The sequence below is a fragment of the Diceros bicornis genome, chromosome 19 (assembly GCF_020826845.1).
Source record: "Diceros bicornis minor isolate mBicDic1 chromosome 19, mDicBic1.mat.cur, whole genome shotgun sequence".
NCBI classification, from domain to species: domain Eukaryota; kingdom Metazoa; phylum Chordata; class Mammalia; order Perissodactyla; family Rhinocerotidae; genus Diceros; species Diceros bicornis.
In genome coordinates this window covers 24,292,125-24,312,475 of record NC_080758.1, presented here as the reverse complement: position 1 = coordinate 24,312,475, position 20,351 = coordinate 24,292,125, and the positions used below count along the sequence as shown (strand labels likewise).

At 38.2% G+C, this 20,351-nt stretch overlaps 1 protein-coding gene across 2 annotated transcripts in view; it reads right to left on the bottom strand.

Annotated features, from left to right (window-relative positions):
• LOC131418490 (ubiquinol-cytochrome-c reductase complex assembly factor 1) overlaps window positions 1–20,351 on the bottom strand; it is a 96,311-nt gene that overhangs the window by 73,214 nt on the left and 2,746 nt on the right. For both annotated transcript variants that reach the window (XM_058562821.1, XM_058562820.1), the window contains exon 2: window positions 7,980–8,084. In XM_058562821.1, the coding sequence (XP_058418804.1) occupies window positions 7,980–8,084 (105 nt within the window). The remainder of the gene's footprint in view (window positions 1–7,979; window positions 8,085–20,351) is intronic.

Sequence of the window (20,351 nt, the reverse complement as noted above, 5' to 3'; positions counted from 1 at the left end):
ATTAGAGATTATTATCTTTAGTAACATGAAAAAGCACTTATAACATGAATAAAATTATAGGTAAAAATGACCACATATGCGCAAGTCTAGAAAGGAACACAGAAATGAAAGAGTTATATTAAGTTAGCAGAATTATGAATAAGTTTAAGAATCTAGTTTCTAAACTCTCAGTAATGTTATAGTATCTTTACAATAAAAAGGGGTGCGGAGGGAGCAAGAGGAGGGTACCCCTTCAGTTCTGGTTTATTCCAAGAGAAGGGACACATGAAATGAAAATGACTTTTTCTGTAATTCTAATGAAGGAAAAATAGAATTTCTAATTGTGGAGAGTTACTATTTACTTTTCTTTCTAAACAAGGATATTAAAAGATTAGTCAGAATTTTTCTGGTCAGTCCCAAGAACACTTATGTTTAATTCATAGGTATCAAATAGACTCTGTAAAACACAGACTAAACACAGAACACCTCCCATTATATCACATACATCAATGTAATGATCCACCTAGAACACAAAGCACTTAAATGGGTTCAAAAAACACAACCAACAGCAGGTTCAAGGAGCTGTGCTTTGGAGTGAGTTCTCTTCTATTAGATTACATGATCTTTCTCTTCTCCCACAGCTCCAGGAGTAACTAATGGATTCCTTCTGTGATTGTCTCACCACCTACTTCACCTAGCTATTCCTGTCCTACCACTATCCATGAGGTAACATTTAACACTATATGGAACTACTGAAGTATCTAGGTGTCTAGTACCAAGGACAACAGCTAGTTTACCATACCTATACAAATCTATAAACACACACATTTACTTTTTTGTACTCCCATGCCCCCAAAAACAGATTCCCTTGACATTTAAAGACATCAGTTTTTCCTTTGTTGAAATTGAAAAGATATCAATAATTAACTTTTTGTAAAAGAGAAAAAATACCCTGAAATACTCAAAAGTCACTTTTTACAAGAGGCCTTCTCTGACCATTTTATCTAAAATAGTTTATCATCTCATTATTCTCTATCATAGCAGTAGCCTGTTCATTTCATTCACAGTACTTATTACAATGTACAATTACATATTTACATACTTGCTTATTTTCTATCACCACTACCAAAAAGATCCATGAGGGCAGGAACTAAATCTATTACCAGAATCAAGTACGGTGCATTATACACGGAAAACATTCACATATTTTATGAACCAACAAACACAACCACCTGTACTGTTGTTTCTTATTACTTCCTTCCTGTCCTTATTCACACACATGCCATGCATACATGCTTCATTCATCCAACCTCTATTAAATGCCCATGATATGTCAGCCCTTATGTCAAGTTTTAGGATACAAACAGAATCCCTATCCTCAAGGAGCTCACAACCTTATGGAGAAAAGAAGACTTACTAGCAAGAACCAAAGAACTAAATATCACATTTTAAAATGCTTGAAGACCACCTACCACACAAAAAAAGTTGTTAGCAAGGATGTAGAGCAACTAGAACTCTCATACACTGCTGGTGGAAGTAAAATGGCATAATCACTTTGGAAAATTATTTGGTAGTATCTACTGAAGCTGAACATACACATGCACATCCTATAAGACTCAGCAATTCCATTTCTAAGTATATACCTCAACAGAAATGTATACATATGTTCACCAAAAAACATGTACAAGAATATTCACAGTAGCACTATTAATAAAAGCCCAAACTGGAAACAATCCAAATATCCAGTAATAGAAGAATAGATTAAAAAATCATGGTATAGCCATATTATAAAATACTATACAATAATGAGAATGAAAAAAACTATTCCTACACAAAGCAACATGGGTGAATTTCCAAAACAAAGTTGAACAAAAGCAGACAAACACAAGAGAGTACAAAACATGTCTAAAAGGCAAAACTACTCTGTGATGTCCAAAGTGAAGACCGTGATTAACTTTGGTTAGGGGCGGTGACTAGAAGGAGATCAAGGAGGCTTCTGGGGTTCTATTTCTTGACCTGGGTGCTGGTTATGTTTGCTTCATAATAATTCATTGATCTGTACACTTGTGATTTATGCCTTTTTCTGTATATTTATACTTCAATAAAATGTACAAAAATGCTTAAAGATATGAAATAGGCAGTGTAAACAATAGAAATTTGGAGATAGAAAAGAATGACCTAGAGTCATTGGAAAACACTTCAAAGAGAAGCCTTAAGAAATGGGCAGGATAGAGAAGGTGAGTGAGAAGGCAGAACTGAAGAAGTATGGGGTAGTGGAAAGAAAAAAACGTGGGCAGAAGCTCTAGCTCTGCCTATCTCATAAATTTGTTTTGAGAACCAAATAAAATAATGTATGTGAAAGAGATGTGTAAACTACAATGCATAATATAAACGTAAGGACCTGTTCAAGACAACTCCAACGATAAACTCTTCTGCAAACAGGCCCCTATTAAAAGGAATACAGAAACTCACTCTTATTTTTTGCTGCCAAAAAGGTTCTGAAAGTGAAGAGGGAAGGGAGGAAAAGAAAGATAAGGAAAGAGGAAAAAAAAGAAAAGAAGGGAAGAAGGGAAGGACTCAAGCAATTCTTGAATACCATGGTATATGTGTCTGGCCCTTTTAGCAAAACTATAAAGCCTCACGAGGGCACAGTCTATCTACCTTATACTTCTATTTTCTGCCCCAATGCTCAACACCATTCTGGGCCTGGAGTTGACACTCAATAAAAACTAGATGGATTTTTTTTTTTTTTTTTTAAATAGAAGGACAATCTGGAGAAGGTCCAGAAAAGAACCACAGGAATGATCAAAGAGATGAATAAAAGGTCCTAGTGGAAAGGTTAAAATGAATTGAAGCTGTTTAGCTTGGAGAAAAAGCAACTGAAGAACTAAGGAGTAACTTAAAATAACAACACTTGAGCTAGAAGAAATCTCAGAGATCTTCTAAGTCCAACCTTTTCATTTCACAGATGAGGAAACTAAGATCCAGGGAGAGGTTGCAATTTGCTTAAGGTAGTTTTAGGACAAAAAAATTTTTTTAATTTCAATTTACACAGTGAGGAGAAAATGTACCCAAGTAGCAAGAACATAAATAGCAACAAAAATAGTAGTTACAAATTACTGAAGATCTCCTGTATGCCCAGCACCTGTATGCTTGATGTTATACTTATGTTTATCTCACAACCACCTTGCAAAGTAGATACTATTTTTTCCCATTTTAGAAATGAGGACACTAAGGCTCAAAGAAGTAAAGTTCATTAAGGAGTAGAACATATATTCGAAGCTACCTTCTTCCCCCTATATCAAGCTGCTTTAAAAAACCTGAGTAGAGTTCAGTAACATAGGCTCATGAACACTTAGCATCCAGATCTTGATTTCTAAATATTCTAAATACCATTCTCTGACAAAAGGAACCACAGGTCCTCAGAAAAATTGTTGAATCTAGGGCTAGAGCAAAGAAAATACAACATGAACCTGGAACATCTTGTGGTGCCAGGAAATAATGAAGTGTTCAAAAAATGACAAAGATATGTAGAAAGGAACTTGACGGAGCTCCCAAAAGTCAAACTTGGGAAAATTTGATCAATAAAATAAAAAACGAGAATAATGGATTATAACTCATAGAAGAAAATAAATATCCATAAGCTCATACTAATATAAATAAATAACTGAATAAATAAATAAATGGAAAAGAAATGACAGCTCTTCCTTACAGTAGAATTCCGATCAATAAATGTTGTAGTAGGGGGCGGCCCCGTGGCTTAGCAGTTAAGTGCACGCGCTCCGCTACTGGCAGCCCAGGTTCAGATCTCAGGCGCGCACCGACGCACCGCTTGTCTGGCCATGCTGAGGCGGCGTCCCACATACAGCAACTAAAAAGATGTGCAACTATGACATACAATTATCTACTGGGGCTTTGGGGAAAAAAAAAGGAGGAGAATTGGCAAAAGATGTTAGCTCAGAGCCGGTCTTCCTCAGCAAAAAGAGGAGGATTAGCATGGATGTTAGCTCAGGGCTGATCTTCCTCACACACACACACAAAAATAAAATAAAATAAAATAAATAAATGTTGTAGTAAAGATGGAAATAGAAAATCACCATTAGGCAAACACTACAGTAATAATTGTTGCAGTCAAGAACCATCAATAGAATTACCTTATGATGCAGCAATCCCACTTCTAGGTATATATCCAAAAGAATTCAAAGCAGGATCTTGAAGAGATATTTGCACACTTATGTTCACTGCAGCATTATACACAATAGCCAAGATGTGGAAGCAACACAAATGTCCATCGATAGATCAATGGATAAAGAAAATGTGGTGTATACATACAGTGAAATATTATGTAGCCTTAAAAAAGGAAATCCTGTCACACGCTATAACACAGATGAACCTGGAGGACATTATGCTAAGCGAAATTAAGTCACAAAAGGATAAATACCGTACCTTTCCACTCATATGTAGTATCTAAAGTAGTCAAAATCAAAGAAAGAGAAAGTAGAAAGGTGGTTGCCAAGGGTGGTGGGGTGGATTAGTGTTTAATGGATATAGAGTTTCAGTTTTCCAAGAGCAAAAAGTTCTAGAGAACTGTTGTACAACAATGTGAATATACTTTTATACTGTTGAATTATATACTTAAAAACAGTTAAGGTGGTAACTTTAATGTTATGGGTTTTTTTTACCACAATTTTTAAAATAATTAATTAATTAATATTATATATCATAAAAAAAGAACAATGGATGGATGCAAAAAGCAGTGAGCAAAAGTATGATGGGAAACAGGATATCTGCACAGTCTCAAAGTATCTTCTCATAAGATACTTACTAATTACAAAGAGAAAAATAGTAACTTTATAGTAGGGGAACCTGACAGACACCAATTTAATAACCAAGAGATCAAAGTTAACATCATCAGTAATAAGACATACTGGCATCATGTATCTCCTGATATGATGCACTGAGAAGGGAACAACACCACTTTGCCAAAAATGCATAACCTCAATCTAATTATAAGAAAATATTAGACAAACCCAAATTGAGGGACCAAAAAAAGGACATTAGTGAAAAAAACTGGTAAAATTGTAATAAGATGTGTAGATTCATTAATATTATTACATCAGTGTTAATCTCCTGGTTTCAATAATTGCACTATGGTTCCATAAGATGTTAACATTAGAGGAAACTAGATGAAGGATATATGGGAACTCTACTATTTTTTCAATTTTTCTGTAAGTTTAAATTATTTCAAAATAAAAAATTTTTTTAAAAGTAGACTCATCAAAGCATGACAGAACTTCAAGAAATTCCACCTGAAAGACAGAGATAAGAGTTTAATGTTCCTAGCTTTTTGAAAACAATAACACAACTACAGCTTTGGACATTACCTTAGAGATCATCTGATACTACCACTCAGCCAGTGAAAGATTCTTTTATGTCATGCCCTTAACACAGAACCACGGCCTGAATATTTCCAGTAGAAGTAAATTTACTATGTCAAAACGCAGCCCACATGTTCCATTACACTACAATTCAAATTAACACAAAGTTCTTCCTCATTCTGAAGCAAATTTGCTTCCCTATCAGACAGGCATCTGAGGATGTCATTCTGAGGCAGAGGTTTCCAACTGGGGACCTCAAAGATGGGAAGATGTGCCAATGAGGTACAGTCAACATGACAAAATGTCCACTTTATTTACACTGGCTAAAATTACATCTTGTCGGCATGAGATAAACTATCCTAAATTATTTACATGGATGCTTTGCTATAATGCTGTCCCAGAGCCTAACAGTACCCAATACATATCAGATGCTCAAGAAATGTTTATTGATTCAAAGAATGATGCACAAGTAAGAGATTGAGCCCCCCCACACCATCTATGCACAGACAAATAACAAATTATTTAGAACTATATGATAAGTTATATTAACATTTTCTGGGGCTGGCCCGGTGGCGTAGTGATCAAGTGGGTGAGCTCCACTTCGGCGGCCCAGGGTTCACAGGTTCAGATTCCATAGGCGGACCCATGCTCCACTTATCAAGCCATGCCGTGGCAGGTGTCCCACACATTAAGTAGAGGAAGATGGGCAAGGATGTTAGCCCAGAGCCAATCTTCCTCAGTAAAAAGAGGAGGATTGGCAATGGATGTTAGCTCAGGGCTAATCTTCCTCACCAAAAAAAAAAAAATTTCCAGTGCACAAAGAGGAATAGAACATAACCCAAGTCTGAAAAGAAATAGCTGCATAACTACCCAAAGTAGATGCCTCTTCTGCACAGACATAGCCTTCATTCATTTAACATACTTTTAGCGCCTACTCTGTGCCACACTTAGTGAGAAGCCCAGGAAATACAGGGATAAACAAGACATGTCCTCAGAAGGCAAGGTTTACATACTAGTTGAAGGGAATTACTCTATATTTTAAATATTTTTATTACATTTATATAAATAAATTATATAATATATAATTATGCATATCAAAATAATTTTAATTCATCAAACATGAAAAAGAAAGTTAGGGCCAGCCTGGTGGCTTAGTGGTTAAGTGCGCGTGCTCCACTACTGGCGGCCCGGGTTCAGATCCCGGGCACGCAATGACGCACCGCTTCTCCGGCCATGCTGAGGCCACGTCCCACATACAGCAAATAGAAGGATGTGCAACTATGACATACAACTATCTATTGGGGCTTTGGGGAGAAAAAGGAGGAGGACTGGCAATAGATGTTAGCTCAGAGCCGGTCTTCCTCAGCAAAAAAAAGAGGAGAATTGGCATGGATGTTAGCTCAGGGCTGATCTTCCTCACAAAAAAAAACAAAGAAAAGAAAAAGAAAGTTAATGGCTAGAGAAGGAATTCATATAAATTGGTAAGAAAAATAAATTCCCAGTAGATAAATGGAGAAATAACATAAGCATAAGATTTTCACAAACAGAATACAACTGATAAACAGAAAAAATGTTTAACCCTGATAGATAAAGAAATGCAAAGTAAAACAAGGTAACATTTTCTACCTAATTGGTTTAAATTTTTAAAAAACACCCAATTTAGGGGAGGCAAGGATGAAAAACTAGTTATATATACATTGCTGGTGGCAGTATAAATTAAAACAACTTTTTGGCGAGGCAAATTGTTGATACCCTTTGACCCAGGGTATACCCTCCTAGGAATTTATCTTTAATAAATAACTAAAAATAAGAAAAATTATATATCAAGAAAATGGTAACTACATTAAAGCCTATAATGGCAAAAAAAAAATTGGAAATAATTTTAATATCAAAGGCTAAATAAATACAATAACACACAGCCATTAAAAAATTTAATTACAAAATCTATCTAACAACATGAATAATGTCTGCTCTAATAAGTGAAAAGGCACCAGAACATTAAATTCTGTGAATATTTGTTAAGGTACCTAAGGAAAAAATTAGTACACACATATATAAGGACTAGAAAAGAACCAGCAGATGTTTTCAGGTTTGAGGTCATGAGCGATTTTTATTTCCTTTATTACTAAATTATTTGTAACAAAAATCAGGAGGAAAAAAACCCTCAAGGAGGGTCCAAGGCAAACTACATTGCAATGAATCTTATGGCCCGTGGTAAACTAAGGACTCAAATAATTGTTCCTTGGATTTTATGTTCAGAAAGAGAAAAAGAAAGAAAGAAAGAAACATTTCTTATCCCAAATAAAAGTGGTACAAAGTAGCTACAAAAAGAAAACTGAAGAAAAGTGAACTCTGAGATGAGCATCTGAAACCACTCCCAACACTAAAAATCATCAGACTGTAGCACAGTATCCTAGGCTAAATTCCACTGCTGAGGTATTTAGAAGCAACGCCCTAGACACCATACTGTAGGAATCAGTCCTGAGCTGGCACCAAAGAGGCCCAGAAGTGGTCTCATGAGGTTTTTCCATCACATAATTTGGTTGGCTAATTTATAAATACATGACATTTGCACATAAACACTAAGGTTTTCATACCAAGCGAAGGAACAACAAACCTTACCTGAGAAGTGCCAGACAGAGCCCTGTCCCACTGTCCCTGTATAGGAGACACAGGTACCAATCGGCTGCATACTGGAACCCACTGGGAGATGCTAATCCGGTTCCCCTAGAGAAAGAAAAAAATATTCCGTCAAGGATCTATAGCAGACTCCACACATAGAAGGCAAACAGCATATGTAAGTTTAGAAATCCTGCCAGAAAAGGGCACATGAAAGGAGAACATCCAAAATAGAACCAGGACCAAGCCTTCTTATTCTCATCTCTCCAAGGATAAGATGTACCCCTGCCTATTCCTGATCCAATGGCTAAGACAACTCTAGTAATAAGTGACTCAAGAAGGGGGACATGAAGGGCCGGTCTGGTGGCGCAAGTGGTTAAGTGTGCGCTCCACTGCGGCAGCCCGGGGTTCACTGGTTCGGATCCCGGGCGTGCACCAACTCACTGCTTGGTAAGCCATGCTGTGGCGGCATCCCATATGAAATGGAGGAAGATGGGCACGGATCTTAGCCTAGGGCCAGTCTTCCTCAGCAAAAAAAAAAAAAAAAACAGGATTGGCAGATGTTAGCACAGGGCTGATCTCCTCACAAAAAAAAAAAAAAGAAGAAGGGGGACACGGGCTCCCTCTCAGGAAAGGAACAAAATAAGCAGACTTCAGACATTTTACACTTAGATTATCATTTAAATTAGAGTTTGCAACGCCATTTCATAAACATTGACTTATCTGATCTCCATAAAATTCCTTTATAGTAAGGAGTGCTGGGATTACCATCATATCCATAAGGATGAAGAAACTAGGGCTGAAATTTTTAGGGTAGGAAAACACACTTGGGCAACTTGATTTCCAAGACAAAAGAGAGATTAAATGGCTGTTTGAGCTATGACTGAAGTTTGATTTTTCCCTCTGACATTAACTGACCTCAGAAAGATCTCTGGGCCAAAGTAAAAGGCTAGGCTGTAGAAAAGAGAGCTCTGTCTTGCTAAATGAGTAGCCTGTTTCATGAACCTGAAATACATTCCATTGTATAAATGGCATCCACGTACACAGCATTGGAAATCTCTATTCTAAGAACCAACTCTGTGGGACCCAAGGGTTTCTTTCACTTGACCTACAGACCTTATAGGGCCATAATGAGAACTGGATACACAAATTGTTTGAAAACACTTCATAAACTAAATTCTAGGAGTCAAAGATCTAGATTCTAGTTTAAACTCAGCAACTCTAATATGATCTTTAAAAGTAATTTAACCTATAAGATGTTCAGTTTCCTCATAGCAATTATTAGTAATACTTATGAGCACTTACTATGTGCCAGGCACTGTTCTAGATACTTTACAATATGAGCTCATTTAAACCTCACAATCACCGCCCAATGACCTAGGTATATCGTTATTATCCCATTTATATGGACAAAGAAACTGAGGTATGGATAAGATAAGTGACTTCCCAAGGTCACATAGTTAATACACGGCAGGGTTAGGATCTGAACCCAGGCAGCCCAACTCCAGGATCCCTGTTCATTTATGGGATGAAAAGGTAAAGGGACTATCTCCCAAGTCCCTTCTAGCTCTAACACTCGATGACCTAGTCTTGACCCAATTAAAACATAACATAGTATTGTGGAGAGAGCCATGTATTTGGAATCAGAAAGCACTGATTTGACTCTTGGCTCCACTGTCAGTGAGCTATGAGCCTTTGTTGCCTCTTCTACAAAATAAAGAAAAATCCCTACTCCTCATGATTAAGAAAAAGCAACAAATAGACCTTGCAGTATTTCCAATGCAATAAATTTTTCTTTTTTTTTTTGTGACGAAGATCAGCCCTGAGCTAACACCCATGCCAATCCTCCTCTTTTTGCTGAGGAAGACCGGCCCTGAGCTAATCCTCCTTTTTTTCCCCAAAGCCCCAGTAGATAGTTCTACGTCATAGTTGCACATCCTTCTAGTTGACGTATGTGCGATGCCGCCTCAGCATGGCTGGACAAGCGGTGCGCGCCCGGATCCGAACCCAGGCCGCCAGCAGCGGAGTGCACGCACTCAACCACTAAGCCACTGTGCCGGCCCCCCAATGCAATAAATATTAAATTGCATCGTTTTTGTTTTTGTTTTTTTTGGGAGGAAGGTCAGCCCTGAGCTAACATCCATGCTAATCCTCCTCTTTTTTTTTTGCTGAGGAAGACCGGCTCTGAGCTAACATCTATTGCCAATCCTCCTCCTTTTTTTCTCCCCAAAGCCCCAGTAGATAGCTGTATGTCATAGTTGCACATCATTCCAGTTGCTGTATGTGGGACACGGCCTCAGCATGGCCAGAGAAGCGGTGAGTCGGTGCGCACCCAGGATCCGAACCCGGGCCGCCAGTAGCAGAGCGCGCGCACTTAACTGCCAAGCCACGGAGGCTGGCCCTAAATTGCATCTTAATTTCCATTTCCTCATGAGTAGGCAGGAGTGGACACGGGGATGAGGTAGAGAAAGGTATTAGAATTTTAAACCTAGAGATGCTTTCTAAAGTGTCTCACAGTTCTAAAACTGTGTAACTGTTTCTAATAGGCCACTCACAGCACCTTATGTTTCAAATGAAAAGTAAAGCTTAAAAATATTTTATTTGAGCTGAGGTTTAATCTGTTGGGATGGTTTTCAAATGAGAGACAGTTACTGGGTTTTTGTTTACTAACGCTGACAGATTTACCAGAACCATTCAATGTCAGATGTTCCTTTCCTAAAAACGTAAATATGGGATGAGATGAAACTTTTGCAGATTCAGGCCCAAACGAAAAAAAAAAAAGCAAGAGGAAATAACAAGTAGGAACAACGCAAACTTCTGGAAGATTTTAAGAATTTCATCATATTTTTTCCCAATGTCAACAAAATTTTTCTCTGTAATTTTGGCTCTATTTGGTCTTATGCCAATACTTTAAATCAGTTCTTATTTGAAGAAAGGAGCAATCAGCTCTGTTCTTTCCTTCTCAAATCCTACAACAATTCTTGTCCAAATCCTCAAGTGAAACTGCTGAAGTGTAGCAGAAAGGGTGTTTGAATCCCAAGCCTACCATTAAATAGCTGTATGACCGTGAATTAGTTACTCGACTCTCTGGGCCTCCATTTTCCCTTATGTAAAATGAGAATAATAAAAGCCACCTCACAGGAGAATTTCAAGGAAAATTTGTAAAAGCACTTTGATAACGGTAAAACACACATACAAAGGCATTGTTAAATGTTATTAACAATTGTTATTGAATTATGTAAGTAAGCTTCTCTTTCCCCAGCAAACTGTCACAGCAGCAAGAACTACTCTCTTAAAATATTGTTTTGAACCTGGAATTCCCTTTCTCAAAAGCTTAGTGCCTCTAAGTGCCTCTTTCATCAAACTTAAAACATCTGATCTTTACCAACTGGACCCTTTCTAGACCCATCATTTTCCTTCATACCCTGCCTTGTACTCACTCAGCAGTTCCAAAACCTGACTCAGAATCTCTGGTTTGGGAATCACTGCTCCTTTCCACACAAGCAAATCCCCTTGCAATAAGTTCCTCTGAGACTCTCTTCTTCACTCCCAAACCATGAGCTCATTTGCTTCAAGAAGTCTCTCCAGACTTCAGGTTCTGCTTCTACTAACTCTACTGTGTGCTCTTCCCTCCCGCCTCTCCCAATACTTCATTTATAAATATAAATCTGTGGAAGTACTTATCTCCCTCTTACAGGTACTAATATATTAGACCTATAACCATTAGCAAACCTCAACTTCTCCCAAATTTAGAAAAACATTTATAGCCATTTCCAGTGGTTAAAATTATTCCTTTAACATAGGATAATATATACACTGTTACTAAGTGGGAACTGGTTCTATTCTTTTTGCCTCGCCAACACTTCAAAACCAAAAAAACTTTTTTTTATTACAGTAACATTGGTTTATAACATTGTATAAATTTCAGGTGTACATCATTATACTTCTGTTTCTGCATAGATTACATCATGTTCACCACCCAAAGACTAATTATAATCCATCACCACATACAAGTGCCTAATCCCTTTTGCCCTCCTCCCTCCCCTCTCTCCCTCTCTGGTAACCACCAATCCAATCTCTGTCTCTACATGTTTCTTTGTTGTTGTTTTTATCTTCTACTTATGAGTGAGATCATACAGTATTTGACCTTCTCCCTCTGACTTATTTCTCTTAGCATAATACCCTCAATGTCCATCCATGTTGTCACAAATGGCTAGATTTCATCGTTTCTTATGGCTGAGTAGTATTCCATTGTGTATATATACCACATTTTCTTTATCTATTTGTCCCTTGATGGGCACTTAGATTGCTTCCAAGTCTTGGCTATTGTCAATAATGCTGCAATGACCACAGGGGTGCATGTATCTTTATGCATTGGTGTTTTCATGTTCTTTGGATAAACACCCAGCAGTGGAATAGCTGGATCGTATGGTAGTTCTAGTCTTAATTTTTTGAGGAATCTCCATACTGTTTTCCATAGTAGCTGCACCAGTTTTTGCACTCCCACCAGCAGTGTATGACAGTTCCCTTCTCTCCACAACCTCTCCAACAATTGTGGTTTCCTGTGTTGTTAATTACAGCCATTCTGACGGGTGTGAGGTGATATCTCATTGTAGTTTAGATTTGCATTTCCCTGATAGTTAATGATGTTGAACATCTTTTCATGTGCCTGTTGGCCATCTGTATATCTTCTTTGGAGAAATGTCTGTTCAGGTCTTTTGCCCATTTTTTAATTCAGTGGTTAGTTTTTTTGTTGTCGAGATGTATGAGTTCTTTATATATTTTGGATATTAATCCCTTATCAGATATATGGTTTGCAAATATCTTCTCCCAATTGTTAGGCTGTCTTTTCCTTTTGTTGATGGTTTCCTTTGCTGTGCAGAAGCTAAATAGTTTGATGTAGTCCCATTTGTTTATTTTTTCTATTGTTTCCCTTGCCTGGTCAGACACGGTACTTGAAAATACGTTGCTAAGACCAATGTCAAAGAGCATGCTGCCCATGTTTTCTTCTAGAAGTTTCATGGTTCAAAACCAAAATTTTAAAGTTAGGTTTCATGTTTTTATTTCCTATGCATATCGTAAATTACAGGTGATTTTACATTCGTAATGCAAAATATTCTGACATACCAGCTCTTTTTTTGACTATACCTTAATCAGTCCCATGACTGGCCTGTTTCTGCAGGTGGTTTTTAAGATACATAGTATTTCCTTGGCTCACTCATGAGCTGGAAAAGGCTTTACAGGTACTCGATTCTCCTATTTCCCATAGTTATGTTTTATAAAGTGACTGCAAACACTGAGTTAGCAAATACCGAACTATTGCTCCTAGGGAAAATACAGAGTTAGGTTCCTGCAAGCCTCTGGTCACAACCTTTTCATCAAACAATCAATACATAACCTTGTTTTATGTATGTTTCTGTTTAAAGACACCTGATTTAATATATATTGTTTATTTATTAACATTGAACTCACAGCCAATAGCATTATAACTCACTGCTGAATGAAACTTTTCTTTTGTTTTTTTATTTTTATTTATTTATTTATTTATTTCCCCCCGCAAAGCCCCAGTAGATAGTTGTATGTCATAGCTGCACATCCTTCTAGTTGTTGCATGTGGGACACGGCCTCAGTGTGGCCGGAGAAGCAGTGTGTCGGTGCGTGCCTGGGATCCAAACCCCGGCCGCCAGCAGTGGAGCGCGCACACTTAACCGCTAAGCCACGGGGCCGGCCCTGAATGAAACTTTTCTAACACACAAATTTTCTCCATAAGGAACACCACAGCCTTCTTGCACTTAGCAACACTCGAAAGCGCTTCAACACTAGACTTGAGGGCCATTTTAAACTGGGAAATCACCAACAAAAGCACAAAAATGCAAATACAAAAAACATAGCACTAATTAGGCTGTGAAAAGGATAGCTGCTTACAGTTATGTGAGCTGAAACAAGAAGGCAGAGTATTGCCTTGTTGGCCTCAGCTGGGAACATGCATATTGTGACTCAAATTTTTCACCACACATGTCCACAAATGACCACAAAAGCACTATGGGTATTAATTTTGAAATTACAAATAAATTTTAGCAAGTAGATGAATTGACAAATACAGAATCTGTGAATAATGAAGATAAACTATAGTCACCAAATCTTCTACTCTGTAATTCTCCAGTGGTGCCTATACTCTGAATGCCATCCATACTAATTCAATTCCATAGTCCAAAGGACAAACACTACTGTAGCAACCTTTCCTGCAAGTTACAATGAGGCATGCTACAAAAGGATACTTATACACACAGGAGGAGCAGACAATGTTCAACTATTCCTTCAGTAATTACTGAATACTCTGCTCCCTCTCACTTTGTTAGGGGTATCCAATCAGAGTTTTCAAAAGATTGATTACATACAGGAAGGATTTGAGCAAATCAGTAAATATATTAAGGATGAGGGGTCATGTTTCTATCAAAGAAAGGAGTTAAACATAAAAAGGCAGAAGAGTACAATAAATCCTGTGGTATTGGGTTGGATTGAGAGTAATTGGTATGGGTTTTTAATATAGACAGACAAGTAGATAAAGAAATAGATAGGGTCTGGAAGCAATGACACACCAGTAGCAATGACCACATGTAGCATCCAGACTTGGTTTCTAAATAGCAATATTCACTAAAAGGAACTTCTCTTCCCTGGAGAAAAGTTGACTCCAGAATGGGGTTGGTACTCCTCAAAGCTTTATTCATAAAGAACTGGCATTATTTGATCTGTCTAGTAGTTCCTTGGAAGACTCCTGTTGCAAAACTGTCTTGGAACTCATCCAGTGTGAAAAACATTTTCCCCAGGAGCATTGGTTGAAAACAAACAGAGGTGACTGTCTAACTTCGTGGCTGCCTGAGGCCATGGCTAACAATTAGGGAAAACAATAGGCTAACCAAAAAGCTTAAAAGGAAAAGCAGAGGAATGAGATGTTCATAGGGGCTTTGAAAAGCTCCAACATTTTAAAGGAAATTTGAAGGCCATGTACATGCACAAGGCTGTACACTTCCCCAGAGCTGTGTGCACGTACAGGAAAGACCTGAAAATGCCCTAAGCTCTCACCTCTGGTTGACCTGGAGGCTCTGCACAAACAGGAAATTTTAGGCAGAACTATCAAATGAGTGGCAGATTAAAGGCATGCCCCAACATGCACACAGAGCCCCTCAGCAAAAACTGGGAGACTTACTGACTCCAGGCATTTAAAGAAATCTCTGTCCAATCGTTACCTGACCACTACGCAAACCAAGCAGAGACCACATAACAAAGAATACAGACTTTACAGAATTAACTCAGAAAAGTCACTAAAGAGAAAAACAATAAACTCTGGGAAAGGAGGAAGACCTGATTTCCAGAGTTGCTACTTTATATATTTAAAATGTCCGGTATTTAACCAAAAATTATGAAACATACAAAGAAACATAAAAGCATGGCCCATACATAGGAGAAAAAAGCAATCAAGAGAAACTATGCCTGAGGAAGCCCAGATGTTAGACATACTAGACAAAGATTTTGAACCAACTATTTTAAATGTTTAAGATCTAAAGGAAACTATGTCTAAAAAACTATACCAAAGGAGCCGGCCCAGTGGCATAGTGGTTAAGTCCAGTGTGCTCCACTTTGGCAGCCTGGGTTCGCAAGTTCAGATCCCAGGCATGGACCTACACCACTCGTCAGCCATTCTGAGGTGGCGACCCACATACAAAATAGAGAAAGACTGGCACAGATGCTAGATCAGGGCTAATCTTCCTCAAGCAAAAAAAGAGGAAGACTGGCAATAGATGTTAGCTCAGGGCGAATCTTCCTCACCAAAAACAAAACAAAACAAAACAACTATAGCAAAGTATGAGAACCATATCTCACCAAATACAGAACATCAAAAAAGAAAAATTATTTTAAAAAAAGGAACTGGGCCAGCCCTGTGGCTTAGCAGTTAAGTGCGAGTGCTCCGCTGCTGGCGGCCCAGGTTCGGATCCCGGGCGCGCACCGACGCATGGCTTCTCTGGCCATGCTGAGGCCACGTCCCACGTACAGCAACTAGAAGGATGTGCAGCTATGACATACAACTATCCACTGGGGCTTTGGGGGAAAAAAATAAATAAATAAATAAATAAAATTATAAAAAATAAAAATAAAAATAAAAAAAGGAACCAAAGAGAAATTCTGGAGTTGAAAAGAACAATAACTAAAACGAACATTTCACTAGAAGGGTTCAACAGCAGATTTGAGCAGAAGAAAGAATCAGTGACCTTGAAGATAGGTCAATTGAGATTATCTAGCCTGAGGAACAGAAAGAAAAAAGAATGAAGAAAATTTAACAGAGCCTCAGAGGCCTACGGGACACCATCAAACATACCAACATATGTGTAATGGAAGTCTCAGAAGGAGAGGAGAGAAATAAAGGGACAGAACAAATATTTAAAGAAATATTGGCAGAAAACATCCCAAATTTGACGAAAAACATTCATCTATAAATCCAAGAAGCTCAACTAATTCCAAATAGGATAAATTCAAAGAGATCCACAATAGACAAATCATAATCAAGCTGTTAAAAGAGAAAGACAGAATCTTGAAAGCAACAAGAGAAGCAACTCATCATGTACAAGAGATCCTCAATAACATTAACAGTTGATTTCTGCTCAGAAACCATGAAGGCCAGAAAGCGATGAAATGAAATATTCAAAACGCTGGGGGGAAAAAAAGACTGTCAAACAAGAATTCTATATACAGCAAAATTATCGTTCAAAAGTGAAGAAAAAATTAAGACTTTCTAGATACACAAAAACTGAGAGAATATGTCAATAGCACACCTGCCTTACAACAAATACTAAAGGGAAATTAGTATTCAGGCTGAAATTAGACCTCTGACACTACAGTAACTCAAATCCACATGAAGAAATAAAGTACACTGGTAACTACTCAGATAAATAAAAAATATAGTATAAATGTATTTTTTGTTTGTAATTTTTTTTTAAAGATTTATATTTATTTTAATTTTTCCCCCCAAAGCCCCAGTAGATAGTTGTATGTCATAGCTGCACATCCTTCTAGTTGCTGTATATGGGACGCGGCCTCAGCATGGCCAGAGAAGCGGTGCGTCGGTGCGTGCCCAGGATCCGAACCCAGGCCGCCAGCAGCGGAGCACGCGCACTTAACCGCTAAGCCATGGGGCCGGCCCTGTAATTATTTTTATTTTTACTTTTTTTTGTGTGTGAGGAAGATTAGCCCTGAGCTAACATCTGATGCCAATCCTCCTCTTTTTGCTGAGGAAGATTGGCCCTGGGCTAACGTCCGTACCCATCTTCCTCTACTTTATATGGGTAGAGGGCAGGGCTTGACAAGCAGTGCGTCGGTCTGTGCCTAGGATCCAAACCTGTGAACCCCGGGCCGCCGAAGCAGAATGCGTGAACTTAACCACTACACCACCAGGCTGGCCCTTTTATTTTTAATTTAAAAGACAACTGCATAAAGCAATATTATAAATCTATATTAATGGGCACACAATGTGTAAAGATGTAATCTGAATGACAATAATGGTACAAACAAGGAGGGAAAAAGTGAAGCTATATAGATCAAAGTTTTTATATATTATCAAGTTGGTATTATATAAAATCAAGTTGGTATTAACTCAAACTAGATTGTTATAAATTAAGATATTAAGGGCCGGCCCCGTGGCTTAGCAGATAAGTGCGCATACTCTGCTACTGGCGGCCGGGGTTCAGATCCCGGGTACGCATCAACGCACCGCTTCTCCGGCCATGCTGAGGCCACGTCCCACATACAGCAACTAGAAGGATGTGCAACTGTGACATACAACTATCTACTGGGGCTTTGGGGAAAAAAAAAAAGGAGGAGGCTTGGCAATAGATGTTAGCTCAGAGCCCATCTTCCTCAGCCAAAACAGGAGGATTAGCATGGATGTTAGCTCAGGGCTGATCTTCCTCACACACACCAAAAAAAGATATTAATTGTAATCCCTAGGGCAAACCCTAAGAAAATAATATGCAAAAAATACAGTAAAACGTTGCATAATATACAAATATTAACTTCAAATGGATCAAAGAGCTAAACATAAGACCTAAAACTATGAAACTTTCAGAAGAAAACATAGGGGAAAAGTTGCATGACATTGGATTTGGCAATGATTCCTTGGATATGACACCAAAAGCACAGGTGACAAAAGAAAAAATAGTTAAGTTAGACTTCATCAAAATTAAAAACTTCTGTGCATCAAAGAACACTATCCACAAAGTGAAAAAGCAACCCACCAAATGGGAGAAGATATTTGCAAATCATATATCTCATAAAGGATTGATATCTAGAATATACAAAGAATTCCTACAACTCAACAACAAAAAAACAAACAAGTCAATTAAAAAAGGGGCAAAAGACTTGAACAGACATTTCTCCCAAGATATACAAATGGCCAGCAAGCATATGAAAAGATGTTCAACATCACTAATAATTAGAGAAATGCAAATCAAAACTACAATGAGCTATTACCTCACACCTATTAAGATGGCCACTATGGAAAAAAAAAAAAAAAGAAAATAACAAGTGTTGACGAAGATGTGGAAAAACTGGAACCCTTGTGCCTTCCTGGTGGGAATGTAAAAGGACGCAGCTGCTGTGGAAAATGGAATGGTAATTGCTCAAAAAATTAAACACAGTATTACCATATGATCCAATAATTCCACTTCTGAGTATATACCCAAAAGAAGTAAAAACAGGGATTCAAACAGATATTTGTACACTCATGTTCACAGCAACACTATTTCACAATAGCCAAAAGGTGAAAGCTACTCAAGTGTCCATCAACAGATGAATGGACAAAATGTAGTGTGTGTATATATATATATATACACAATGGAATATTGTGCAGCCTTAAAAAGGAAGGAAATTCTGACACATGCTACAACACAGATGAATTCTGAAGACATTACACTAAGTGAAATAAGCCAGTAACAAAAGGACAAATACTGTATGATTACACTTATATGAGGTACCTAGAGTAGTCAATATCATATAGACAGAAGTAGAATGGTAGTTGCCCAAGGCCGAGGAGAGAGAGGCATGGGGAGTTACTGTTTAATAAGTACAGAGTTTCAGTTTTGCAAGATGAAAAGAGTTCTGTGGACGATGGTGGTGATGGTAGCACAACAATGTGAATGTACTTAATGCCACTGAACCATACACTTAAAAATGGTTAAAATGGTAAATTTTATGTGTAGTTTACTACAATTAAAAAAAATAAAGAGTGGCTTTCTGAAATTTCTACTACTGTCAAAGAGCAAAAATGATCACCAATGCCCAAGGCAGCTGACAAAACCATCAGCAAGTCCAGTTGCACTGCTCAAATGTCCAATTCCTCTGTTGGAGCTACTCAATAAGAGCAGTGTTTTAGTTTCCTCCTCCTTCCCATACCCATCATTGAAGGGAAAAAATTGGCCAACAAGACAGGAAGAAAAAGTAATAGGAGACTAATAAGAATGTTTCAGGAATACTACCTCTCTGTGGTTCAATTTTCTTATCTATAAAATGGGGAAAATAATAGCGCCTACCTTTTCAAAAGGCTGTTGTAAGGATTAAGTAAATTCACACATATAAAGTATTTAAGAGTGCTTAGCACATGGTAAGTGCTCTATAAATGTTAGCTATCAATATTATTGCCTGGGAAATCTCAAGAACATCTTGCTTCAACTACAACCTATAGCTCAGCTTGCTCTCTTTCTCTCCTGAACACCAACTCTCCAGCTGTTAAAAAGAAATCTCCAGGGGCCAGCCCAGTAGCATACTCATTAAGTTCACACACTCCACTTCGGCGGCCCAGGGTTAACAGGTTCAGATCCCGGGTGCGGACCAATGCACCACTTGTCAAGCCAGGCTGTGGCAGCATTCCACATAAAGTAGAGGAAGATGGGCATGGATGTTAGCCCAGGGCCAATCTTCCTCAGCAAAAAGAGGAGGACTGGCAACGGATGTTAGCTCAGGACTAATCTTCCTCACAAAAGAAAAAAAAAAGTCCCCAGCTGGATATTCTCAGTGAAGCACACTGCTATTAACATAGTCATGCAAGGCACACCTGGGACTAACTGTTGGACTCCTCCCTCTCTCTCACTCACGACATCTAACCACTCGCCAAGCCCTGTAGACTCTAGTTCCTCAATACCTCTTGAAACCATCCCTTCCTTTTTAACCACAGTGCCTCTCCCCCTTAGTACAGGCCTTCATCACTTCTTCCAGGATTCTTTAAGTAGCTTCTGAATGGCTTTGAGGACTCTAATCTCAGCACTCCGACTGACCCATCCACAACTGCTACAGGGATCTATTAAAACAAAAATCTAGTAGTGGGTATAT